We start from the raw sequence: 27954 nt of genomic DNA on the forward strand, positions 1-27954 counted from the left end.
ACACCTTCAACAAATGAAACCCTGAAGGGAACTGGTACAGTAGGAAAATGAGACTAGACCACGAGTATTAATGTTCCACAAAATGAGCAAGCATTCTGTACCTAAAAGAAGAAGAGCAAAGCTTAAAAGACTCTCCTCCTTCTTAGTGTTCTTTCAACAGGTAGTGGTAAAGGTGTGTTTGTGAGTCCAAGCTAGCAACTTTTTATTACTATTACAACATCAGGCTAGGATCCCAAAAGCTTCTCTTCTGGAATATCACTGTTTATTAGGTATGTTCGTACATAGCGAGCGAAAGTGCTGACCAATGTAGAAGTCAGAATATTAACCCTAAATTTCCAATCGATTGGCTTGGTTAAGATTCTGGAAGGTATACGGCAAATTACAGCTGAAAAGATGTTAGTCTGTCTAGAAAGCAATAGATAATGTTGGTATATAGTTAGAAACTTCTTTAAGTCAAAGTCTGTGATCTTGAAAAATAAACATTTGGAAGGAACTACAAATAACACATACAAAGATGAATATCAAGGCAGCTAGACTGCAGAAGCATCTTCATGTAAAAAAGATTTAATCTATGTTCTGGTTTCGCCCCATCAAAAATGCCTTTGAATTATTTTCTGGTGTCAAAAGGATGATGTAACATTTTGGGAAAAATATGCAAGAAACCAATGCAAAAGTTGAAGACAGAATGGCAAAAACTTCCATGGCTACCATGTACTTTCCATGAGTGCTGAGGTAGGCTGGAATAAAAGAAAGCCAAACACTGAGGAAGGCCAGCATGCTGAAGGTGATAAATTGTGCCTCATTGAAGCAATCGGGCAGTTTTCTTGCCAAGAAAGCCACTAGAAAACAAATTGTGGCCAGGAGTCCAAGATATCCGAGGATGCCCCAAAAAGCAATGGGAGATCCCTCGTTGCATTCAACAATTATTTTGGCAGGTTCGGTACGGAGGTTGTAGTCAGAGAAAGGAGGATGAATAAACAGCCAAACGATGCACAGAAGAGCCTGGACAAATGTGCAGGCACTGATCAGTATATATGAAAGTTGGGGTCCCATCCATTTCCTTAAGTCACTGTTGGGTTTGGTTGCACTAAAGACGATAACCACCATGATGGTTTTGGCTAAGATGCAAGAAACACTTAGAGCAAATGTTATGCCAAAGGCAACTTGGCGGATAAGGCATTTCTCTGGTGTGGGATAGCCAATGAAAGCCAGTGAGCTCAGAAAGCAGAGAGTAAGGGAGAGAAGCAGAAGGTAGCTGAGTGAGCGGTTGTTTGCTTTGACAATAGGGGTATTTCTAGAATGTAAAAAGAGACCTAGAATGGTAACAGATGAGCATGAGAAGAAAATGCAAAGTATTGTCAAGCTTGCTCCTAAAGGCTCTTCGTATGTGAGAAATTCAACCTTCTTCCGGGCACAATGATTCTGTCCTACATTTGGCCAAGAATCCCATGGGCACTTGAAACACTCAACGGAGTCTGAAAGAAAAATATAATATTTACTAGAGATATCATGAGTTACTCAATGTCTTAGAATAAAATTATCACCCAGTGCTTCTGCTATACTATGTCAATCGATAAAGTACCAAAAGATGTGAACCCTGAATACTGCAATATGGATGGGAAACAATATCAGGGACAAAATATCAACACATAGGTAAGTCTATATTTTCTATACTTAACTCCACATATATGTGTCTATGTGGTACATATATTTTCAAGACATGTAGTTGTGGAGTTAGGAATAGTAAATATATATTTTCTTTTATGCACTTAACTTTCAATGTTTTGCTCCTCAATAGTCTGTCTTTGATAGTCTCTACCAGAATATCCTGAGGTTGCTATACAGTAGTACAATCGTACTAAAATATTGTAGTCATAATATCATCCGACACAAATATTATGTCCTAAATTTGTTTACAATAATATTGTCCTTTGGAGTTATTAATTGTACATTTATACCTACTGGGGCAGTTTTTCAAATGATACTTGGGACACAATATATATCTGCAAACTAAATTTTACTGCATGTATTTGCACATACAACAGTGGCAATTACCAGTAAGATTGGAAATTTCTCCTTGAGGACATCGGACACACTGGAAGCAGCAGACAGGCTGTCCTTCTCTAGCCACTTTCCTGAAACCAGTGGGGCAGCTGGGACTGCACACAGAGACTGGGACCTTTCAAAAAAGTTATATATTATTATGAAATTGGATTTATAAATGTTTAGAAATAATGAATCATTAGGAAACCATCAAAAGACAGTGTTTTGTCTTATTTACTATGGGATAAAAAGCTAATTAAGTTATTGGACTATTTCACACTAACAGCTAGTAAGAATTGTAACAATACTGTTGTCCTTGCTTTGTTAAAGATGTGTCTTGAAGTGGAAGGTGAATCTGACTTTTTCAATTACTGATTCAACCCACATCGGTATCGGTAGCAGTGACCAGCCTAAGCCAATTAGGTGCACCTATATTTTTGCATTTGTTTTGTAAAGATGAGGTTCAATTTCATCCTCAGTAGCACTCCTGTTTTACTCCTGTTGTACTCTTTTACGTGCTCTTTATGTGTTTGTGAATTGGCCAGAAAACTTCCAAACTCCTGTTAGTAATAGTACACAGTTGCCACAGTCCTTTCTGTTTGTACTAATTGTATATCAATATTCCCATTTTAGATGTTTTGAGGCTAATTAAAAAACACACACAAGAGTATATGTAGGAGTACTACAAGGGAATGTATTATGTATTCCAAAATGCCTTGTGAATATGCCCCAGATTCTGGCCACATTGGCTAACAACAAAATCAGATAGATTACCTCCATTTGAAATGATGGTCTATACGTAAGGAAGTAGCTAACTCAGAACAATCCTTACACCCACGACCACTTGATATTTTCCATAAACTGTCTTCATCCTGGGAGAGAGTTAATTGCCTACTGTCTGTAGCACCCAACTATGGTGGTCATTCTGACCGCCGCCACCCGCCATGCGGTCACCGCCATCTGGCCGCACCGCGGTCAAAAGACCGCAGCAGTCATTCTGGGTTTCCCGCTGGGCCGGCCAAACACAGAGGCCAGCTCCGAATGGATCCGGCGGTGTTGCAGGGGTGCGACGGGTGCAGTTGCACCCATCGCGATTTTCACTGTCTGCTAAGCAGACAGTGAAAATCATGCTGGGGCCCTGTTAAGGGGCCCCAGCACTGCCCATGCCAGTGGCATGGGCAGTGCCGGGGCCCCCAGGGGCCCCACAACACCAGTTCCCGCCATCCTGTTCCTGGCGGTAAAAACCGCCAGAAACAGGGTGCCGGGAAGGGGGTCGGAATCTCCAGGGCGGCGCTGCAAGCAGCGCCGCCATGGAGATTCAGCCCAGACAGGGGAAATCCGGCGGGAAACCGCCGGATCCCCTTTTCTGACCGCGGCTTTACCGCCGCGGTCAGAATGGGCAGGGAAGCACCGCCAGCCTGTTGGCGGTGCTTCCGTGGTCATCCACCCTGGCGGTCGATGACCGCCAGGGTTGGAATGACCCCCTATGTCTCTGCCTTAATATTCATAATCCGAAATGCTCCACAAAAGTCCTTATCTTACCTTTGGCACCCCTGTAGTCCACTGGATGGCACTACTGTTGATGAAGAGATGTTTTTCGTGGGGGTCACTAGAGTCATAACTACCCACCTTTACGTACTTCAAAGAGCCCATCAAGCAGCACTGCCAATTAACAATATCATACTGTGCAGGGATATTGCCGCTTTTATCAAAAAATATCTGTTCTCCAACGTTGTTCTGAAAATGAACCTTCTTGACATAATGGTGAAGCTATAGGGTGTAAGAAAGAAAAAAGAAGTATGAATGCTGGGGGTAATTTGAGGCACATTTTATTTATAGTTTGTATTTTGAAGATAAGGTGAAAATTAATATTCCCACTTGAGATTTATGGTAGTCTGCATTGCCCGTGAATGCAAGTTTGATGCTTGTTTGTTTCAAGTGTGTTGGAGCTAATGTGATGTATCGTATGCGCCTTCAATTAATCACATCGAAGGTAGCATCGTCACCATGGAACTCGAAATGTTGGCAGAACGTAGACCTTTGTGACCTGAGAAGAAACTCATTGCACTCCTTGCTCTCTAATTTGCTTTTTTCGCTACAGCAAGTCAGACAAAATTGGATTAATGAAATTGGAGCTATAATTTTTTACATCTTTTTAAATTTGTAAATCAAAAAGCAACAAAAAGCTATGAACTGGATTTGTGTTAAAAGTGAGGCTTTTAGATCCATGAGAGTGGCCAGAATGTGTATTCAGCATATTTTCTCATGATCAGCATTCTTCCAGTGCAATCACCAGAACACAATCCAGGATATATCAATGTTTTGGTCCTCCAGGAGCAAAAAAATTATCGACCGCACCAATAATGTATGCCAAGTCATCAAAAAGAGATCATTCAAGAAGCAGATTGTGAAATTACACCATCCTTTGTCAGAAAGCTGTAATCACATGAAATACTCTAGATTGTATTAAGAAGACCCTGGTGTACAAAAATGAAATTTTATGTGTTATGTTTCAATGACAAGAAATTAATTAGAACTTTGCTACGGAATCATGCAACCAAATATTCTAAACTGCAATTAGAACATCTTTTCTGAGAAGCAGCATCATTATCTGAAGCTTCAATAGAAATGATAAGGTTTCACTGACCTTGGACCAGGATTAAATTTACTATATCAACAGCAGTTTTTTAAGAATCCAATGAACTCTAACAAAATTATTCTATCTAAATATAAAGACAGCCTCCATTTAGGAGATGCTGTAAATGTATCCTGACTTTTTGCTCATGTTTGTTCGGTGGAAATATCTGTGAAATGCAAATGAACTACTTTGATCCAACTTCTTTGATTCTGAGTCACTTCCTGCACAGTGCTGAGAGATGAATGCACCTTTGTGTGGAATGGAAAAGACATCCTTATAGCCAAAAGAAAAATCTTGAAAAACTGACTAAACAAACAAAAACCTAAAGCTTTAATGCTGACTCAATATGACTTCTCAGGCATCCTCCAAAAAATGACTTGCAAGCTTTAAGAAACAGAAGCAATGTTTATAAAAGTATGGGGCAGCTACCATGAACTTTATGCATAAATATTTTGCTTTGGCTGTTGTGGTTATTGTGTTTTTTATTCCTCATCTCTCTTTAACTTCCATTTCACCCTTTATTAAAATTGTATTTAGTGTTTAATAGATAGTCTTCACTTGACCGTTAGTATTTATAACCATATTTCCCACTGTAAAACTTAAAAAAGTATGCAATAAAATATTTCTTTAAAATAAATGTAGGAAGAACATCTTACCTGCCATGGCTGAAAATCCATGATGTCTGCACAACTTCCCAGGTAGAAGGGGCCCAGTCCAATGCTGCAGTACATTAAATCCTGTAAAGCCAGTGCAATGGCATAGGCAGCATTGTAGGCACTGTATGCTCCTCCCAGGTTGTTAGGATCATAATAACTAGTTTTACGGGAATCCAGGTTCTCTTTCCCAGTACATTGCGGAGTTTCATTTTCCAAGGAACCCTGAACACTCTCCACACTCAGCCACTTGCATTCAAAAGCTTTTTCCCAAAAGGTTCTAAGAATGGTATCATCTGGAGATCTTGTTGGGTTCAAATTGTTGAGGTGTTCTTTAAATCCCGGCATCTCTCTCCTATGAATTGCAAACCCAATGGTACCCTTGAGAATTTCTGAGTACTTTTCGGTAGATATCAAAAGTGATGTTGACCACGACTCACTTGCAATCCAGATTTTACCAGTAACATTCTGCCTGACAATCTCATCAAGAATAACAGTCATAGCAGGATCGTTGCAGAAGAAGACTATTGCAATGGCTGTTGAGTGTTTGATAGTTTGTACAACATGATAGGCATTATTGTAAGCTCTGCTAGTGATGATGCTCTCAGAGAAAGCCACACAAGCTCCAGCTTTGGTGAGTTCTTCATGTAGTATTTGCACACCATGTTGACCATAGTCATTATCCTCTGCCAGAAGGCCTACCCAACTCCATCCAAAATGTATCAGCATCTGTGCCAACCCACGGGACTGGTAATCATCACTAGGGACAGTGCGAAAAAAGGATGGGAACTGATTTCGGTCACTCAGAAGGGGACTTGATGAGAAATAACTGATCTATGAAAGTAAGTTTGAGAGTATGAAAAGTAAAGCAGAGTCCTTCAAGGGTAAACAACACTCTTCTCACCTCTATCATAAATAGATTTTTTTTGGGGTGGGGGGATGAATCTCAATCACATCCTTTCGCTCCATGTCATAGTTTTTCAAATAAAGGTTTACATCTACTCTTACCGAAACACTCCAGAGAACAATTATGTGTTGCTGAGAATTAAAGACAATCGGAACTTGCATGCTGATGAGGTAGCTGATGTTAAATGAAATGACTTTGATTTGCTTGGCTTCTCTCATCATATCCAATCAGTTATTTGCTAGGCATTTGGTATGGATGATGGACTGTCTGTGCCCTGTTGACTTCTGCATTGACACATAAAATGGAAATAGGATGAAAAATCTTTTTTTGCTCAACCGGTACCCGGGTTGCTGTGGTCAGATTTTGGGCCTAATTACAACCTTGGCGTATGGGATTCTCGATCACAAACGTGATGGATATCCCGCCCATCGTATTACAAGTTCCATTATATCCTATGACAGCTGTACCCTTCTTCTTGTTGAAACCTGCCATTTCTAGCAAATTGATCACAAGCTTCGACTGATGTGTTTAATTGCTCTTGATCTAAGGTAGTACTCAGAAGTCAGAGTAAATTATTCATCAATCAGAAACTGCAGTAATCAAGGCAAAATATTGTCACTCAAATAAAATGAAACAAATGAATAAAGAAAGAAAGAACATTTCAAATACTTTGAGGTCGCATGTAAAATAATTATATTTTGTCAAATAGAAATCTGCAAGAGGTGAATTCTTCTGTTTTGTTGTGATTTGCTGTACTTGTGCAAAAATTAATTTCAGTTAAATGATTCAATTTAAAATCCTATTCAGAAAAAATATCTTTCTGATACAACCTTGCAATTTGTTTTTCCTGACTAGAGAGAATTAGCCAGAAGTGTATTTTTGATGGAATTTCTGTATTCATTAAAACGATTGTGGGTCTCACACCTAAATTTCCCCCAAATTATACTAACAACCCCTATTAATGAACTTCCAATTAATTCAGGAGAGTTTTTCTGAAATAAATCCAACTTCACCTTCACTCTCCCACAACTAGGGCAGCAACTGAAATTTCTACCATCTATGCTCTAATATGTTCATCACTTATTCATCTCTTAGAAAACTTGTTGTCCTGTTTTTTTTGTTACTATTCATTGTTTCAGCTACTATGGATTTTGGAGAGCTAATGTATAACTTTAAAATGTATGGAATCTTCATTTGTTTGCATGCCTCCCAGCATTATAGAGGTATCTCTCTAGTAGTCAGCAACTAAATGGATAAAAAGGTCTGTACGGTTGGAAGTATGAAATCACTTATACCATCTACCCTGGATTTGGATGTGAGGCCTCATATGTACTTCAGTAACATTGTCTTCATTCTCCCATAATGAATTGGTGATGATACAATTTAGCATTTGTAGCTTCTGGTACACTTTAAGAGACTTCTGGGGGTTATTACAACTTTGGAGGAGGTGTTCATCCGTCCCAAAAGTGACGGTAAAGTGACAGATATACCACCAGCCGTATTACGAGTTCCATAGGATATAATGGACTCGTAATACGGCTGGTGGTATATCCGTCACTTTACTGTCACTTTTGGGACAGATTAACACCTCCTCCAAAGTTGTAATAACCCCCTTCTATGTCTGAAACTCGCAATATCATGAACAGGCTGTCTTCTATAAAATTAAGAACTTAGTTATGACGTTATTACTAGCTATATAGACACTCTCCTTGCCCTACATCCAAGGAACTCTGGGGCACTCAAATGTATAACATCTAGAAAGAGGGGGTACATATTTTCTATTCTAATTTCTGGTCCACAGATATTGTTCTCAAGGTTGGAAAGGGGCAAGCACCTTCATCAGAGAATATCAGTCTGTGAATGTAGTCGAGGTTAGGATTAAAGATATGGCTGTCTCCCTTCAGAAGGTCCTACGATTATTTGTATACTATGTTCATTGGACAGATATGTAAAAACAGTGGACATGCCAATTTATAAAATGTTTCGACCGATGCATCTAGCTATTAATCAGAAGCTGATTTCTCATACACTGCAAAGATAATCGTGGTTCAAGCTTCCACCCAAATTTAGTGCTTCCTATTAGATAATGATTTTGTAGCTAATGCCAATTAGGGTTTGAGACAATGAGGAGTATTGAGTCTATGGTGACCTTTGTGAGGGAACAAGTATTAAATGTAGGAGACAAATAAATATCTGCATCCATTAAATCATCAGATCTTTCATCTGCCTCTAATTCTACGGACCCTTCCATCATATTGCAATTCCTTCTCCAGACCTACTATATGGGGCTGTACTTAATGTTCCCCATTTTAGGGGCGCGTTCTGGTGGCTGAGGACGATGGCTGCCTTAAGCCAAAGCTCCAATACATTATGAAGCCCTGGCAGAGCTAATGTCGAAACACAGCAGTGTATCCCCAAGCACAGGAGTAGATGTACTCCTGATGCATGCCAGAGCAGTTCTTGTTCCTGCTGGGCCCTGCATGTACAACCCAGGAGCGACAAAGACATTGTGGTTGTGTAAAATGTGGCAGTGACTTGCAGCAGAAGGGTGTGGTGCCGGGCCCAGGCACCAGGGTCCACTCCACAGGATGTGTGGCCCGTGAGGACATCCCTACAGATAGTGATTGCACTCAGCAGCCTCCAAAAATTGGCACTAGCAGCCCCTAGAGAGGAGACGCTGGGAGGACTGCCCACAACTGAGGGGCCCCATCACATCCTTCCCCTTCCTGTCTGTCTGCAGGGTGTGCCACTGGCAGAGTGAAGTTCTGGAGAGCCTTTACCACCAGTGCTGAGGAGGAAGGAGTGCAGTGATTTTCAGCACCTGTGAGGTGCCTAATACCCAGCTGCCAAGCCTATCAGGCATGTGTTTTGTACGGGGGAACTAGCAGGAGTCATATACATCCCCGGTGCTTTTTAAGGCAATTCCACAGGGGACCCACCATGAGAGAGCTGCTTCAACCCGTCCCCTTCCTGGGGTGCAGTGGCATAACAGGGGAGAGCAGAAAACCCACAGGGACCACCATCCACCATGCCCCTGAGCACCAGGACAGCCAAAGCTGGGTCTATTGCAAGGCTTGCACCATCACCCACACTGCCACCAATGAAGGAACCCCAGCTGGGCACGGCAAAACCACAGAAAGGTCACCAAGGACTGCCACCTGCTCTGTGGCACATATAGCTGTATCCTAAGCATGGCCTGCATAATCACTGGCACCTCTTGACATCACTGCGGGGCCTGTCTCTCTTCCTTCGCCTTTCAGTACCCTACACACTGCCCCTCAGGGCACCATACACGCAAGCACAACGTATTGGTGACAGCCAGCAAGACAGTGAGTGATGGTGTCTGGTAAATCATCTCGGCAGCTGAACTTCATGGATGTCATTGCACTGAGCAAACCTATTGACACCACTCCAATGGGCCGGCCTGAGCAAATGATGGACTTAATTCTGAAAGAATTCACCATAGTGGGCCACAGACTGGAGACCAAAATGAAAAATTTCCCTGCCGAAACAAGGTCCACATTAGTAGAGATCAATCACTTCCATGAAAAGGTTGATGGCCTGGACCACCGCCTGATGGTACTCAAATCTCACATGAACAACATGGCCTCCTGGGAACCTGATTTCTAGTACCTACAGAATAAGATGACCAACCTTGAGGACAGAAGCAGCTGGAAATCCTTAGAGACCATGGAACACTCTCATACAGAAGGGACACTGGTGAGAGGGGGATATCTACTACGCAATGCTTCTTATGCCACAAGAAGACACATCAAATACTTGCAGAGGCCTGCAAACATGGCTCAGTACAAATATGAGGGCCAGCAGATCCACCACTAAGCTGACTTCTCCAGGGAAGCGAATGATAAGCAGAAAGCTTTCCTGCCCCTCAGACCACTGTGCAAAAATGGGACATTAGGAATGGGCTGTTAAACCTGCATGCACGTAGATCACAATGGATGAAAAATCAAATGACTTTCATGACCTAGGGGATCAACAGTCTGATGGACTACAAGAAGAGAACGTGGACATGTCTAACACTACGTCAGATACAACACCCTCGTAAAATGCAAGTGTGAGTGGAAACCACAGAGATATAGCAGACATGACAACAGAAGAACCAGGTTAAAATCTGGCAAAAACAAAGTGGTCAGAGTGGTAGTGGACCTCACACAGATCTGAGGGCACGACAAATCCCACTCACCACTAATAACTGGACTGGAAAAATATTGACTCAAAGCTGGACATCCACCCCCCTCCACTGCTGAAGAGGGCAGATAAGTAATGACTGTTCTCCGTACCTTATAATATGATTCCCATATATGTAAACATTGCCCCATTCACTGGATTACCCCCTCAATCAGCTCACAAGATGGTGACAGTTCTACTCATCTGTGTATTCACCCCTATCTCTTTCACCCCACAACAGGACACCTGTTCTGATTTGAGAGGAGAAAACCTCACCCTTTGCCCTGCTGCTTTGGCCTCCCCATCCTCGATTGGGTACTCCAATTGTACCCCACGGAACTTCCCCTACCACCCTTTTGATCTGGTCAAAGACTTGGAGGGAATTAACTTGTAGGCCACTTCTTCACTGGTCCTTCAACAGCATCCCCCCTACTTGCAAGCACCTTCCTTATCACAAAGCTCCCAGGGAGGATGGCTTCTCCGTGGAGTTCTACAAATGGACAAAGAATGAGATCATGGACACCCTGCGAGCTGTGTACAAAGAGGCCAAAGAGACGGGTACCCTAGGGCCACTGTCCAACATGGCTATTATACCAGTCCTCTCTAAATCGGTGAAGAATCCCCTCTTTGCAGTAGCTATAGGCCCATTTCCAGCGAAATACTGGCTGGGGTCCTGGATGCCTACTTCAAATGGGTTATTCTGACTCTCATACACTACTCACAAGTAGGATTCATCCCGGGAAGACCGTCTTGAAATCACCTCAGTATGCTGGCTCACACCCTGTGGCTTGACCTTGGGATAGGCTTTGACCAAATACCTTTGTGCAACCCTACACAAATTCAGGCTTGGCAACAACTTCATCGCCATGGTCAAATGACTCACTTTGCCGTTAGTGAATTGTGGAGCTTTTATATCCAACTCTTTCTCAGTCAACAGGGAGATGTGAAATGGTTGCCCGCCACCCCTTCATTCTTCCTCTTAGCCCTAGAACTGCTGGCTCTGGCTTTGTTCCGACCGAAGGAGATACTTGCCATGCAGAAAAGTATCACTAACTGCGGCCTTAGCCAGGTTTATAGGGTCAATTTGGGCAAGAGTGAAGCCCTCCCCTGTCATGAGTGATGACTACGGTAGGGACTGGAGGCTATCCTTTTCATTGGAAACCCTCCCACCTCAAGTACCTAAGGGTATTCATCAACAAAGCTTTGGAGCGCATGATTCAGGAAAGCCTCATGTTCCTCATAAAACGCACCAGATACGATTATGCCAAGTAGTCATGATTAAATCTATTGCTGTGTGGCAGAACTCAGGCTGTAAAAATGGTTCTGCTCCTAAGATTTACCTATGTTATAGGAATGCTCCCTCTGTTGACACCCCTGAAGCTACTAAGAGCCATAGACAAGGGTATCAAGGACTCTAGATGGGGAACCATGAAACCAAAACTGGTGGTTACCAAACTTATCTCATATAGGAAATATGGAGGTCTTGGCCTTCCCTCTGTAGAACACTACAACATTGCTCTCCACCTAGTGCAATTGGGGTACATGTTGCTGAATGAGCATGATCCTCGCTATAGGTCACAATCAAATGTAGCCTCATAGATGGCCCGTTGGGCCTGCACCTCTTCTATAAACGTAGCCCACTGTGCTGGGAATTCAACGACCCTGTCAACCAGGCTATGGCATAAACCTAGGCTTGTGCCCATAGACTCCTTGGAGTAGATGCCAATCTCCATGACAAGGTGTCCCTGTGGCACAATCCCGGTATCTGAATAGGAGCAAAATGATCAACTGGGTGCTTTGGTAAACAGCAGGGATTCAATGATTACACCAAGTCATAACCCAGGAGCCCTCACACCCCTCAAAACACTTAGGGAAAAATTTCCCCTTCCACTGAAACCCCAGTGGAGATTGTGCTGTTGTCTTTCTTGTAGATTGGGTACAAAGCCATGGGTGATTCCAACCCCTCTGGTGATAACTTGTCTCCATTGCTGGGGAAACTTTATAGTTGTAATGTTGGATCTATATAACACTCTGATACGACACATACACTCCCTTCTGCAAGTAGAGAGGCTGCGCTCCATCTGGCAGGATCCCCTTCAAGTAGAGATATTCGTAAACCTAGATCGGGGTCAAGGGAGGTGAGAATGAAATTCCGTAGCCTCAATATGCTCCAAGACCTGTATTGGATGCCTGTGAAGCTACAAAGAGCGGGACAGCCATACCACTCTGACTGCTGCCACTGTGGGCAGCCACAGTGTGGCATAGTGCACGTGCTCCACAACTGCCCTGAGGTATGCAACCTCTGGGACGAGGTGCGAGGCACACTGAATAGCTCTAAAGCCACACCCACCCAAATGCTGTGCCACCTGATTATGCTACAGGACATAACAGATTCCCCTTCCTTAACCATTAACTCAGACTACTCTACAATCTACACATGCCTGTGCACTTTCAACACTCACCCTGACCTTCAGCTCCTCCACCATTTGTTGTAACATTGTTCCTTACTTTAAACTTCCTCATAAAGAATTACAACACAAAGAAGGTTCCTCATTCTCTGGGCAAAGTGTTAAAGTCTGAATCCGCAGTGGCAAACAGTATGGGAGATTTAGCTAAAGCTCAGAAGGGATCAGTGTTTGTTCTTGTCTTCAAAACAAAGACAGAATGGATATTTATAACTGTAAACAGGTTGTTTTGTTGACTTTGGGTATAAAGTGTTCCGTCAAGCTGCATATCCCCATATCCTCTTACAAGCACACAAGAATGTAATGATCCCACTTACTCCAACTGGGTTTTGGTTAACTCACTCAGAACTGCATAATTCAATAGCTGTAGTGAATCTTGCTAGAAATGCCATTTAAGCTAAATCAACTCTGGTGTATTCATCAACCTTGAAGTCAGTGTTTGGAAAAAAATGATGGCAGGCCATTGTGGCAAAAATGCATAGCTTTAGAATGCCTGCCCACTTTTGAAATTTCTCCAGGTTTCATATTCCAGCATATGGGTCATTGTGTGCCCTATTAGTCAGCCTGGTGGGTATATACTATGTTTATCAACTTTGGTATTAAACGGAACACTTATCTTGCACCCCTACTTTTTAACATCTTTATAATTGATATGAGTTTATTATTTGGGTCTTTACCCAATCATTCTCCTAGACTAGGTTTGCTATTTATTCCTGGATTGAACCATGCCAATGAAAATGTGCTCTTGTCATTTGCTTCAGGTGGAATGTGCCACAATTTTGAAAGGCTTGACAAATGATGTGAATCTAATGCTAGTTGTTAATATCATCAAGTGAAAATACATTGTCTTTGGCAGTGCTAGAAAATTGGATGTAAGCTGGTAAGGAAGAGTACATTTGACTATAGTAAAGGAACCAGACTCTAAATGAAAAGTATTTCATCATGGAAGTCTCTATTTGGAGATGAAAACCAGTCACTTAGGATTACCATGAGAATGATGCAATCTTTCAACAGCAAATGCAGCGAGGGAATATATGCTACAACCTTTACATTGATGTATAGGACAAAAGTTATCCTAACCTCTCAGCACTGGACAAGATAAAGAGACTATTTATATGGAATAGAGGAAGGTTTGGATCCGAATACCTGGAGTTATTAATGTCTGTGCTATAGATGTGAGCACCACAGCGCGATTGTCTTGTATCATTTAGATGAAAACAGATAACATGGACAGCAAAGCACTTGAAGTTGTTTTTTAAAGCAATTTTGCCTTTATCTTCTGTATATTCATTTATAACGAGGGTGGTTTACCTTTTATTTATCTATGGATTAAGAGGCCGATTTATCTTCAGTGTCTCCATTGACGAAGAAGTTGATTTATCCTCTGTCAGTGGATTAAGAGGTTGATTTATCTTCAGATTATCCATTGACGAAGAAGTTGATTTATCCTCTATCAGTGGATTAAGAGGTTGATTTCAGCTCTGTTTACCCACAGCAAGAAAATTATATATCATATGTTCATTCATTAAATGGTTGATTTATCTTCTATTTTCTATGGATTAAGAGCTTCATTTACCTTCTGGTATGAATGATAACTCTTCTGCCTTATTACAGGTACCACAGAATTGGTGTGAACGTGTAATAAGGCAGAAGAGATGTCCGTCACATTTTTGGCAGGAGAATCCATCTACCAACCTTTAAATCAGGCCCTTATTTTTCAAACTTTTGCCTTTGGTTACATTGGATTATTATGTACATTTCAGATTTGTTTTCTTTATGAATTATCTAGATAGTACTGTGGTAGATATTGATTGATTATCTAAGTTATGACATGGCATTTAGGGCCTTATTTCGACCTTGTCGGAGGGGTTTCCTCCATCACAAATGTGATGGATATCACGTCCTCCGTAATATGATCTCCATTGAATATAACGGGATCGTAATACGGCAGACGGGATATCCATCACATTTGTGATGGAGGAAACCCCTCCATCCAAGTCGTAATGAGGCCCTAAGTGCTTTATCAGGGAAGCAAAATAAAAATTTTCATCTAGACCTTACACCCTGTCTTATTGAAGGAGTGGGTCTGTTGCTCACTATTTTATGAGTGCCCAGAAACCTAGACTCTTCAGACACTAGTTCATGTTACTAGCCCTGATTTTGTTCACCAATGACCATTCTAATGAATCTGTTATCTACCGGCTCACCACTTGTCCTTTTGAGCATTCACTTTGATTCATAGTTAGTGGCATATGACACTCCATCATGTGACACCTTCCCTCTGGTTTAACCACTCTCACTCATGTCTCACCGGATCACCTCAGATGTTAATTGGTCACACATGAATTGTCTTTATATATCACATTCTATTGGTGAGCCACTGTAATGGCCATTCATACCTGTGGTAGTTGATATGGACCCAAGATACGGGCCATGTCGATGGAACAGGAGGACCCTGCATCTCCAACTATGGCTGCCACAGCTTGATTCTCCAGACATCGGTAGTTTGGGACAGGCCTCCCTGGCCCTGTCAGCATCCAGAAAGTCCCCTCTAGAGCTCTTTGTCTCATCAAGCAGGAATCATAGATGCGGAAACCTAGAGTGATGTTTGGTAGTATGTCAGGGTTTGCGTTGATCTCTTCAATGGCAAAAACCATGGCCTGGAGCCATTGGTAGTTCAGCAACCCAAACCTAGAAAATTGTTGGAAGCGCACATTTCAGAAAAGCACATACTAGGGAGTTTATTATGCATGGTTTAAAGGCCATAATGGTTTCTGGTGTGCATTTGCATTAAATAATTGAAGAGGGACAGTTTACACTTGTCAATGACATGCTATTAAATGTATCAGGAACACCAAGATTTGAAAAGCTGCATGCAGGCTGTGTAGGCGAAACTTCTGAATATGTTTTTATTTTTATTTTGAAAGATTACCAGGTGTGCGTCTCTTCATCCTGATTCAGTTTTCCATGATTCTGTAAATGTTAAAGCCTTTCTGTACATTGAACTGTGATAACTGTAGAATCTTATTTCACTGCTTTTCCTATACATCAAAATCTATTTCAAAGGTGTGTGCTGCCCATTTCAAACCACAATATGGACTGACGTCTTTTGTTTACCAGAGTAACCCTGCAAGCATTCTCAAGAGTGGGAAGTACTTAAATATTGATAGGAGATACTTATAAACTTGTGAATTTGTGGGTGTTAACAAATAATTTCAAGTAAAATCACACAGGAATGTCCATGTAACCTAGTGCCTGATTTAAAAACACACAAACTTCACCAGTATGGATAAAATGAACCAATTAATGGATATATAAATCAGAATTTGGATTTTACCATTGTAAATGATATTTCTGTTCACCCAAGATGAACTTTGAGGTGTAATATTGTTTAAGCATCAGAGACGTGCTTGTATCTTATTATCTGCATACTTGTCCCCTATTGTTCAGGAGATAATGTATCTATCCCGATAACTGTCAGATTATGCTCCAGTGAAGTGTCTCTTAGAGTGGGGTGGCAAAGACTGGTCGCAATGCACATGGAGATTCCCTCCTGAAATATTACAGAAACCTGTGGGCAGAGATACGCTTGCAGTCGCCCTGACAGACTACTATGAAATTTACTTGGCTTGAACCCCGGAGTTGGGCACTCGAATAGGAGATGATGAAAGCTATCTTATGCGGACGATGCATGGGACTATCCTGTGCGGTCTGACGAATATTACAAGAGGAACTCCTTCAGAAGGAGGAAGCCCTAGCGGAGCTAGTGGCTCCCACCAGACGATCTTGTGGGTCATCTTGATGAAGTAGAATTCCAACTTCAGATTGCAGCGGTTAGAGACCGACTAGAGAGTTATACACTGAAATCTAACCAACAGTTATTGTACGGAGAGGGAGACACTTCTGGCGACTTCTGGGCTTGGTGCTCTGTAGGGAGATACTGTCAGCACCATCTTACCTTTAAGGACCATATGGGGTCTGGAGGTGTTCACGCATTATGTTTTTGTAGCGGCACTCCAGGAACACATGAAACAGGTTTACAGCAGTCCGGGTCATCCTGACATTGGGCGCATTACTGATTTTTTTATGTCTGCTGGTCCCTCAACTGGAGTAGTTGGTGGCACAGGACCTGGAAGCACAGCTCACAATTGAGAAGACTAGGACGGAACTCGCATGCATTCCAGGGGGCAAGGTTCCTGGAAGTGATGGCTTACCAGCTGAATTTGATCACGCCTTTGCACCTGAATTCACGCAGAGACAGTTTGAGATGTATGCATCTCTGTGGTATTTAAGCCTGGGATGGATGTGTCTGATCCTGCAGCTTATCGCCCGCTTACCATGATTAACACAGATACGAAGGTGCTGTGCAAGGTACTTGCCCTTAGGCTGCGACCAGTGATCTTGCAATTGATAGATAAAGATCAGTGCGGTTTCATCCTGGGGCGTAAAACAACCATGAAATCTGGCAATTAATGTACGTGATGCTCAAAGTGGAAGGAAGGGGGGAGGAAATGGTGGTGGTATCCATTGATACTGCTAAGGACTTCTTCACTGTTGACTGGAATTACCTTATGGCTGTACTGGAAGTAATGGGATTTGGCTTGCAGTTCAGATCATGGGTTCGTCTATTATACTCAGCACTGATGGCAAGGGTGAATGTTGCACAATTGTGTTCTCATCCATGGAGGGTGGGTATGGGCACCCAGAAAGGCTTCCCCTCTCCTATTATGTGCAATGGCACTTGAACCACTGGCAATTCAAATTCAGCTGCAAATAGTGGACTAGGGAATCAGAGTGGGGGATGTGACCCATCTGGTCTCTATGCTGACAATACGCTTTTTATCTTACCGCTCCGTAACAGTCCTTGCCTCTACTCCTCCAATGCCTGAACACATTTAGAGAAATCACGGGGCTTAGGATCAATCAGAATAGGTTGTTGCTTTTCCCACCGGGCGCGACAGCGGTGGGGGACCCAACTGAGTTGCCGTCTCTGCTCTTACAATGGGTGACTAAGCAATCTCATTACTTGGGGATCATGGTGGTGCACACTGCTCGGGAGCGACAACGCTACAATGTTGATAAAGTGTTGATGAGACTGCATGTCTCGGTCTATGGTCAATGATGGGTAGAGTTGCTGTACCAAAGATGGTCATGTTGCCACGTTGCTTGTATGTAGTGCAGCACTGGTTTGATACACTCCCTCAAGCAGGTTTTTGAAAATTGCATTCTATTCTTATGACGTTCCACTGGGCAGGTGGAAGGAGTAGAGTGGCACGAGCATTCCTGTGCTTGCCAACCTTAGACGATGGCCTAGCGGTGCCAGATCTGGAAATGTACTATCTTGCATCTTGCGTTCCAGCATGCTGCACATTGGTTGTCAGAAGAGGAAAACTGGGAGAAGGTTCTACTAGCAGATGAGACAGGCAGTGATTCCCTTACACAGTTATTTTTTTCAATAGTTTTCGAAGGGCGTACCGACTCACCAGTGGTTTACCTCATTAAACAAAATGGGTCACTCTGGGAGCATGCAGTCAAGACAATAGTGAGGAGAGCCCCTTTTGCCTGGGAGCTACAAGTTTGGTAACTGCCGGCCTATCATACTCCAGCGGCCACAATTGACATCTCTGATTGGCAGGAGGGAGGGTGTCAGACTTTAGGGGACTTGTATCCTAACTTCATTATGTTCAAAGGGGCTCAGGCGACATTTGGGACTGGGCTTGGACAATTTTCAACTTACGCCAGTATCGCAGCCATAACAAGAGAATTATGGCATGCATTTCTGGCCACTCCCCAGGAATCAAAGTTGTTGCAGGGTCTATTAGAGCTGAGAGGCACTCATAACCTAGTGTTGCACCTGTACTTGGCCTTGATTGCTGACAAACCCTGTAGTCCATTCCCAGCTAAGGTCACCCGGGAGGAGGAACTAGGGGCACCCCCTGACGATACCCTGTGGTGCAGGACTTGTTCTATAGTCCAGGCTGCGTCTTCCAATGCAAGATTTTAATTAGTCAATTTTAATTACCTGCACCAGACCTACATTACCCCTGTGCTACTGCATAGGATAGATCTTGGAAAGCCTGGCAGTTGTCATAGGTGTCAGGCAACTGTGGTTTAATTCCTGTGTTGCCCCCTGGTCAAATCCTTTTTGGATGCTGTGGTGAACCAGGTGACTACGGCAATGGGGACGGTCATTACCAGATGACTGATGGTCTGCTTCCTAGGAGACCTTAAAAAATGTATTGGTAGGAGAATGGAGTATAAATTCTTGCTCCTTTTACTACTCCTGGTAAAGAGAAAAGTTGCCATCACTTGCCGCTAAAAGGCCCAGGCTGGAAGGAATGGTGAGAGATGTGAGTGAGCGGGTGATTGCAGAGGTTTTGCGCCTCCAGAGATGCAGAAAGGATGATAAAGTGGAAGACAATTTGCATGATTGGTATGTTCTACCGCATATGTTTTTGGGGCAGGAGAGGAGCACACGAGGACTCCTCTGAAGATGAGGACTTGTTACATACAGATAATGATGATGTTTCCCCAACAGCGCCATGACAGGAGGATACTGGGACTTGTTAATTTAATCCTTTTTAAATAACTGTGTGAAAATTGATTGACAATCACTCCAGTACACATGTCAAAAGTTGGGAAATGGCTGAATTTATTGGTTGTTGCTGTACTATTAGGTTTTAAATGTACCCAATACAAATATCTTTAAAAAATAGTTTAAGAATTAGGTCCATTGATAGCAGTCTGGTGTTCAAGAAAAGTATTCTTTAATGCTCAATGAACCCTTTTAACTTTGGTCCAGATTACAATATGTTTTCTAGTATGTTTAATACATTGAGTTTTTTGCAGTGTTTACTAAACTTTTTTGACTCCATCATTTCAGATCAGATGTTTCCTGCTTTATTGATCTAGCAAAAATCACAATTTAAAGCCGCATATTGGAACATCCAGAAAACAAGAACATGTCTACTTCCTTTGAATTGTAGAGGACATTAATATAATGTTATTGCTGTGATGAAATGCACTCAATTCCTCAAATGTATGCTTTTTCATGTAACTTGATTAGAATTATAAAACACACATCCTTATTGATAATGTGTGATGCTGCACCAAGGTTCTTGTCAAATCCTGATGTTGCGGAATCAGGACTGCAATTTATTGGCTTGATTCTTAAATGAATTTGAACACCCAGGTTCAACATCATATACAAATGTAAAATCCAATTTTTGATTCACATTTTCAGGAATGTGTGGGGTTTTAAAATCACAAATTGGGGTTTCTGCACACAAATACTTCAGAATACTCAAGCATTTTTGTGTTTCCAAACGTAGCAACAGGTGAGGTAGATTCGCCTGCAGAAATGTGTGAACACTCACTAAATCAGATGTTAAGTAAACATTTAAAGAACTTTGCACAACAGAAACACATGCAGTTTTATTCATGTCAAGAGCTGAAGAAAGTGCATATGCTGGGTTGGGATCGGGAAGCAACAAAATAAGACTCAGAGGGAGAGGTTTTGTGATGGTGAAAAATATGTAGACGACATGGCCATTATTCCTTTGCAAAGTCTGTCATTCTTGATACTTTCAGATATTAAAATCATTTTCTCATTGACTTACAGACACATCTTCAGCTCCCCTCCAAAGCAGAATGGCTGGTGGCATGCCAGCAAAGATCAGCGAACCTGAGAAAAGTGTATCTATATGTCCTTACCATAGTCCTTTGTTATTGAAAACTTGTTAGTGTAGTGTGTGTTAGTTTACAGTACGATGGTAGGTCTTATTGTGAAATGTAATGTTCATCTGCGTTTTACATGTGTATTCTTTGTGTTTAACATTGCTTTTAATTTAATGTTTTTTATTGTGCTTTGTTTTATAAGATGTTTGCAAGTGTTTTTTGGGCGAGTTTGTATGTTTTTTTCTGTCAGACTTTATTTTTTAACCTGAATGTGTTTTGTTTTATTTTTTTCTCAAGGTTTATATTTTAACCAAAATCCTTTTTTAATTGTCCTTGATGTTTTGTTTTTCACGGTGTGTTTATTTATTTTTTCAAATTTTGGGGATTTTCAAAGAATTCAAGATATTGTTGGAGTGATTGTTATATATTTCTGGGATTTCTTTTTTGATTTTTTTCTGAGCTCTGTCTTTACCAATATTTTCAGGACTGTACTTTTTGATCATCATTTCGCTTATCAAGACTTCAGGCATGAAATTATAAGTTTTATCTTATTTTATTTATTTATGTTATTCAGTAGACAATGTAAACTTTTTGATCTTATGTTTGTTTATTTATTGTGTATTTTAACAATATTTTATGGTGTTTGCATATTTTTATAGGTAATAAAACATGTTATATTATCTTGCATATTTATTCACTTTCAATATTTATTATAAGAGATATCAGCCAAATGCCCAAATGTTTCAGCATTGTCCAATTCTTCAAATCTATAAATCAGAGGGTTTGTAAATGCTAAAACTCTTTTCCTATGTAATAAATGCATTTAGTGGTTCGAAAAAGTGTTTCTGAATTGTTGTGATTAGAAATTGTTAACGACTTAGTATTTGGGAGGGGTGGGTTGTGGGCATCCCTTCCAGACTCTGGATCGGTACGCTTTGTACTAGTGTTTTGCAACTCAAATCTGATCACTAAGCGTGAATATTATTCTAACACCTCAAAGGAAACTGTAACCCATTTGTAAAAATAAAAATATCCCTTTGGGAACTTTTTCCCTTTGTGTATGTAAAAAAATAATTTGATTTGTGAAGTCAGAGGTCCTTGGGATGACAACCTCCTCTTAAACAAAAAAAGAAACTTTACTTTTTAAACATAGTTCTATTTCATTTAAGGACTGAATATAAAAAAGTTAGCTTTATTAAAAAGCAATCACAGACATGGCCATCTGCTGTGATTGCCTGCTGTACTGAGTCAGAATTTGAAGCCTCTCTCTTTAGTATTCATTAGGTAGGCCAAATTGCCACCATCTATGATTCATTTCTTTGCAAACCCACCTAATAATAAATAGGGCGGTGCCCAAAATACAACAGTGGTTGCAAATTGTTTGTTTAGTACATCTGGCCCTTAATTATCCATCATCATTTATATCTTCAGAATTGTTTTTTTTTTGGTATTTTAAATTTGCTTTAATGATGTTGTTAATATATCTTCTTCAAGGTATTGGGGTCTTTCAAATCCTGCTGGTCCTAATTCTTCAAATGTTTCTGCTATTCTAGCTGCTCTCGAGGTTGAATTTGCACAGTTTGGTAGATTTTCTTAATAGAATATTCCTTGTTTTACATTTGTGCTATACCTTTTGCAGTTATGATTTCTTTCCTATTGCATATGTCTTTACTTGTGCTCCCTTTCATTTTGTTTTCTTTCACTATCATCCCTCTGATCTTTGTCTTTAAATTAGCTCTATTCAACATAATTTAACATAAAGAAATAGTCCAAATTTTAGGACCTGATTTAAAGTTTGGCAAAGGGGTTATACTGAACCAAATGTGATGGATAAACCATCTGCCTTATTACAAGTGCATTATAATCAATGGCAATTGTAATATCTGTTGTGTTTGTGATGGATTATTGCTTCCGCTAAGCTCTCAATCAGGCCTAATGTTGATACAAGTCCAGCCTTTGTGTGCAGCATTAAACTGCTATGTTGACCTGGTAACATAAACCTTTTTGCCAGGCCCAAAACATTATTTTTAATACATATATGTCACACCTATTTTGTGCTCTGAACAACCCAGGGGCAGGTTTCAGTGTGTTGATCATGTTGGACGGTACCTTTAACTTATACATATCTGGGTAGTGAAAAACTTCTAAATTAGTTTTTCACTACTGCATGGCCTACCTCTCCAATTAGTAAACATTAGGTTACCTTATTACATTTAATAAGTGACAACTTTCAATTAGGAGACGGTAGACAGATTGAGTTTGGTGTCTAGAGCACTGTAACTAAAAGCCCTCTTTAATTGTAAAGTCAAATTTTTAGTCATAATTCTGAAAATGCCACTTTCAGAAAGTTCGAATTTTCTTGTTCTTACCATTTGGTTCCTGCAGCCTGATCCTAGGTAACATGACTAGGTGTAGCTGGCAGTTGGTCTTTGTGTTTTTCTCCCAGACAGTGAGACAAGGGGAAGATAGGCATTGGAAGGATGTGCCACTCTGAGTTAACAAGGGGGGAGGTGCTGTCACCTGCCACACTTGCACATCACAAGGACTCTGCCTAAGCAGTCTCACAAAGGGTTTGTCACTAGTCTTTTGTGACCCCAGAATAGCTGGGGCCAGCTCAGGGAGGAAGACGATGCCTGACACCTCAAAGGAGGAAACCTCTAGAAGTGTCTCGTACTTCAAATTGGGCACTAGGTATAAGTATTGTCCTCAGACCCCAACTCTTCAGTACACTTTTCGACCTGTGAACTGCTGAGCTTCTGAAAAGACTGCCACTATGCTAGATTCCTGCCTGGAAGGACAGTTGCCCTGCTGTCCTGCTCTGCTGCCCTATTGCCTGGGTAAGAAGGACTGGGCCTGCACCTCTAAACCCAGGATCCCAGAGTGACTCCAAGGACTAGTGATGTGGCATCCTGGTCCTCAAGGACAAAACATGCTTCCAGCAACCTTGAACCCAGCACCTGGAGCCTGCCATCTGTGAATCCTTCCCTCCCAAGTGGTGCCTCCCCAGTCCTGGGCCTTTGGAAGTGAACCTTAAGGTGCTCTCCAGGCCATATGTGAATTCAGCAGAACTGAGGCATCTCCTCTGTGGCACATCTCCTGCAGAACCAGCGCATCACCTCTGCTGCTCGACTCATCGCCCTCAGAACCCGCACATTGCCTCTGCTGCACAGACTTCCCCAATGCAAGGATTTTGCATTGACTACAGCAGCCCATCGGAATCACCATTGAGTGGCTCATCTCCACACAAGGACATTACCTCACCCAACGCAGCCCATAGGAACCACCGTTGTGCAGCACATCTACACGCTATGACATCACATGGCACTTTGTAGCTCCCCAGAACCGCTGATGCACAATGCATCTCTTCAGCCAGACCTCACACGACCTCTGTTGTGCAACGCATCCTCGATGCAAGAGTCTGCATCTCTTTGCAACCAAGATTAAGGTCCTGTATTCAGCAGACCTAAGTGAATCTCTGTAGTCAGCTGGGCTTCATTGCAGTTGGCCTGAACTTGAAGCTTTCTCCCGGCAGACTGAACCAGATAACCACAATTGGCGCTTTGTTCTTTTTGGCATATTTTCACTTTAACATTGTGTTTCTCCGATTCTACTGAATTTTTTTTGTTGTCATTTTGCTCTTAAATTATTTAATAAATTCTTCTCTATTTTTCTAAATTGGTGGGGGATTTTTCTTGTGTAGTGTTTCACTTTATTACAGTTTAAAACACTGCATAAATACTTTACACATTGCCTCGAAGTTAAGCCTGACTGACTGTGCCAAACTACCAGATAGTCAAGAACATATCAGTTTGGGGTTTGCTTGTGACTTCATTCTGACAAGGACTGTGGCTGCTGCTTGAGGTGTGTTCCACCCCCCCTCCCCCCCCCCCCCCCAACCAGTAATGGAGTTTCTGACACTTTGGAAGAGGCTGTATTATGACTCTTGTTCTGGAGAAAATTAAATATTTGGCTAAGCATATCACCGTTTTTGTGTATGAAGGATCTCAATTGGATGTCGTCCTTTGGTTTCTGTGCCACAACACCTGACAAACATGTCATTGTTAAAACTGCTTATACAAACCATGACTGTTTCTTTGCCTTGAAAATGGTGGTGGAACTTTTATCTCATTTCATTAAAAATCTTTTTTTGAATGCTCATAAAATTTACATCTGTACCCCACAGGTGCTGGAGAGGTAATCAATCATAGGGTCCACATTTCCCTGTGCTCTGTAAGAGAAGGTGACTGATACTGAAAACAGATAGATAAAGCACTCAATGAGTAATTGGAAAGAATATTGTATTTTTGCAAAGACTGGGTACACCAATCTTAATTTCATCTGCAATTGGTTTCTATTTCCCATGTGTTCAGCTTGACTTTAGCTTACATAGGAGGGTGTAACTCAGCTGGAGGAACGCATGCATGTCCCAGTGAGCACCGATCATCATATGCTCTCTCGTGGCTTTCAAGAAAACAATTAACCAAGCACACACTGCTCATATTCAGTACTAGTTCCAGAAAGAACTGATTCATTGATGGCCCTTGTCTCTCACTATTGTATGGATCATGTTCAAGATGTATCTGATGATAATGAGAATTAAGGCAGTTGTAAGGGTGAGAAATATTGAGAACTTGTTTTCTCATTGCCAGCTGCCTATCCTTGACTTTTAAGGGGCATCTCAGTCCTGCAGTTTGTCCAGGGCCATGCCAACCATACCCGAGTGAGTTGCATAGTAATTACTATCATTTTCTACGGAGCTGTGCTTGTGTTTTTAAATACTGGTGAACCCCACATACGATTATTTTCAGTTTGGTATCATTACTAGTGGCCTGATGTACAATTACATTTATACAAGGTGGTTGCACTGATCTGACTCTGCAAACCCACCTATGTACAAATAAATCAGTTCACAAAACACTGCATCACATATGACTGCAGAACAACATGAACGATATCAATAGGTAGGTCGCAATTTGTAATCACCTGTGTTTGGGTACAAGAACGTCGACTGTGGCCTGGAATTGACATGAGACCAGAATCCCTCTGATTGATTTCCAAAATGGAAAACCTTTTTATTTCAAAGCAGCAGCTTTAAAAAGAAAAAAACTTTCTGTTTTGAAAAACTTCAATGAGTGACTTGCAGTTTGGAAGAAACACCTTTAACAAGCTTCTTTTCAAATTGCAATTCGGTATGGGTTTCTCAAACAAGGACAACAGATAATGTGATTTAGCGAACGCAAATCCAGGAAACTCAGGGTTTGCATGTCCTAAATCACTTTGTACATCAGGCATAGATTTTTGTTCTCTTGAGGTCACACTGAGATTGCAGACTCTCTCTTCCTAGTTTAAAAATCTGTTTTTCTACAAGAGCTTTCATCTAAGTTTTTTGAATAAATATGAAGATGAAGGAACTACAGATGTGCAAATGTATCTTTTGAGAATGTCCACAATTTCGTCTGTGCAAACTGTTTTGCAAGCTTTTTTCTCAGTAATGTAGATTTCACTCTAGTCAAACATAGACAAACTGGAAGATAGATGCATATTTTCATTTTCTGCAAATGTTATATACTGTTGAGATTTTTTAGGTGCAGTGGCTTTGTACAGGAAGGAAACACCAAGACCCACTGAAAACGGACACTTTTGGGTTTGGAATTCAATATTGTGATAATTACCTTCAACAAATTACATGATTCAAAATGGGGAATAATAGCCAACTTTTGAAGGCTTTCTGCAATTCATCTTGCATGTTTTTTCTCGTTACCGTGCACTTTGAGAGGTGTGCCCTGGAAAAATTAAACCGTGGACATTTGGGGCTGTGGTATTTACTGAAGTAGTAAAAATTCCGATATGCGCAGTATGCAAAGGGTTGCAAAGACCTTTGTAAGTCTGCCTTTGCAAACCCCTAAAGGAAGCTCAATCCAAGTACATTCCATTAAGTTTTCTCAGTATTTCTTTAGCTGTACCTAATTCAAGAAGACCCTGAAAGTGACCCATGTATTTACTTAAAGTGGGAAATCAAACAACATCTTTTCTCAGGAAAAAAACTGGAAAAGGAGTAGTGAATGGTGCATAGAGGCAGACGCAACGAATGGTGGTTTAAGGCAACTATACAAAAGTATGCTAAGGATAAATCCACACTAAACATATTTTACCTTGTGCAGGTGAGCGGTGCAGGTCTTGATGTGAAGGGGATTTCTTGGTAAAGGATGTCAGTGTGAACATTAAACATCCCACCAATGAGGACATCTCCGTCTCGCGCGAGTCCACTCAGCTCATACCCTTGCAAATGGCACTCGGGCCTTGTCCTCTGGCTGTCGCAATGTGGCCTCAGGTAGGACACAATCAGACAGAGAACCATATTTTGGTATGAAGGCATTTTGAAGCAGTTTTTGAAATTCATCCTGTATGGAGGAATGAGTCTTTTGGGCCTGAAGGGCTGAAATATTTCCGCACATATAAGTTCCTAGAGGAAAATCGTAAAATCAGTCAACTGACAAGTGTAGCATTTTGGTTATATATATATTTTGCTGCTACACCGGTCTATACATCAAAATTTTGCTAACTACCTTATTGCAGCTCTGCAGTACAAGGGCCATGCAGCTTTCTCGAAAAACCAATACCTGACTGAACTACTCACCTTCATTCATAGGTAATTAACTGGACTATAGTAGACTCCTAATTTTAATATTCCTTTTTTTTTAAACTTTTTTTTTTAATCAAGCCTTCGATGACCAGGCGCTCTCTTCGATGGAGGCACGTCAACAGATACGGAATTCTCTTCTCCTAGTTCAACGTCTTTTGACTGTTTCTTTGTACTTTCAAGGATGTGTGATAATTGGGCTTATTGGAAACCTACCTGAAAGTTTAATGTACTGAACAGTTGGTGAAGTATGCTATCAAGGTAGGGTTAAAGATATTCTTTTTTCAAATTAATTAAATTAATTTCAAAATTCAGCACCGACATTCGTGTCTTAATTTGAATCCATGCACTCAGAGTAGAGCATAAGAACTGACACAGAGAGTTTGTCCCCTTCATAGAAAAGCAGGTCAGCACAGACACCCCTCAGCTTTACACCATGAGTGGGCACATGTTGCACTTTTATCCTTAGAACCGCTGCGCGTACAACACTATTGGTGAAACAGCCAAGTTAAAGGTTGAACAGCTTCTTACATCATCAAAGGTCTCAGGGTGTGGCACCTCAGGCTTGGGTGGCTCACTCAGTCCCGCTAGTGCCTCTGATTCTGGCAACTTTGACGTGTTGCAAAAAATGCAATCTCCAGAATGCTCAGAATAAAATCAGGACTCTCACCTGAGATGGAAGAACTAGAGACCAGATTCCAGAAACACAATTAAAGATGCCATGTTTAATAAAATGGATATCA

At 41.3% G+C, this 27954-nt stretch overlaps 1 protein-coding gene across 1 annotated transcript; it reads right to left on the minus strand.

The window, feature by feature from the left end:
* Window positions 1-564: 564 nt before the first annotated feature.
* Window positions 565-26971, minus strand: LOC138267201 (extracellular calcium-sensing receptor-like). The gene is made up of 6 exons (XM_069216054.1): window positions 26724-26971; window positions 15294-15585; window positions 5338-6168; window positions 3586-3813; window positions 2056-2179; window positions 565-1475 (listed from the first exon to the last, which is right to left on the minus strand). The coding sequence occupies exons 1-6, from the start codon at window positions 26969-26971 to the stop codon at window positions 565-567; spliced, it is 2634 nt and encodes an 877-aa protein (XP_069072155.1).
* Between the last annotated feature and the right edge of the window lie 983 nt (window positions 26972-27954).

The sequence above is a fragment of the Pleurodeles waltl genome, chromosome 12 (assembly GCF_031143425.1).
Source record: "Pleurodeles waltl isolate 20211129_DDA chromosome 12, aPleWal1.hap1.20221129, whole genome shotgun sequence".
Classification (NCBI taxonomy): Eukaryota; Metazoa; Chordata; class Amphibia; order Caudata; family Salamandridae; genus Pleurodeles; species Pleurodeles waltl.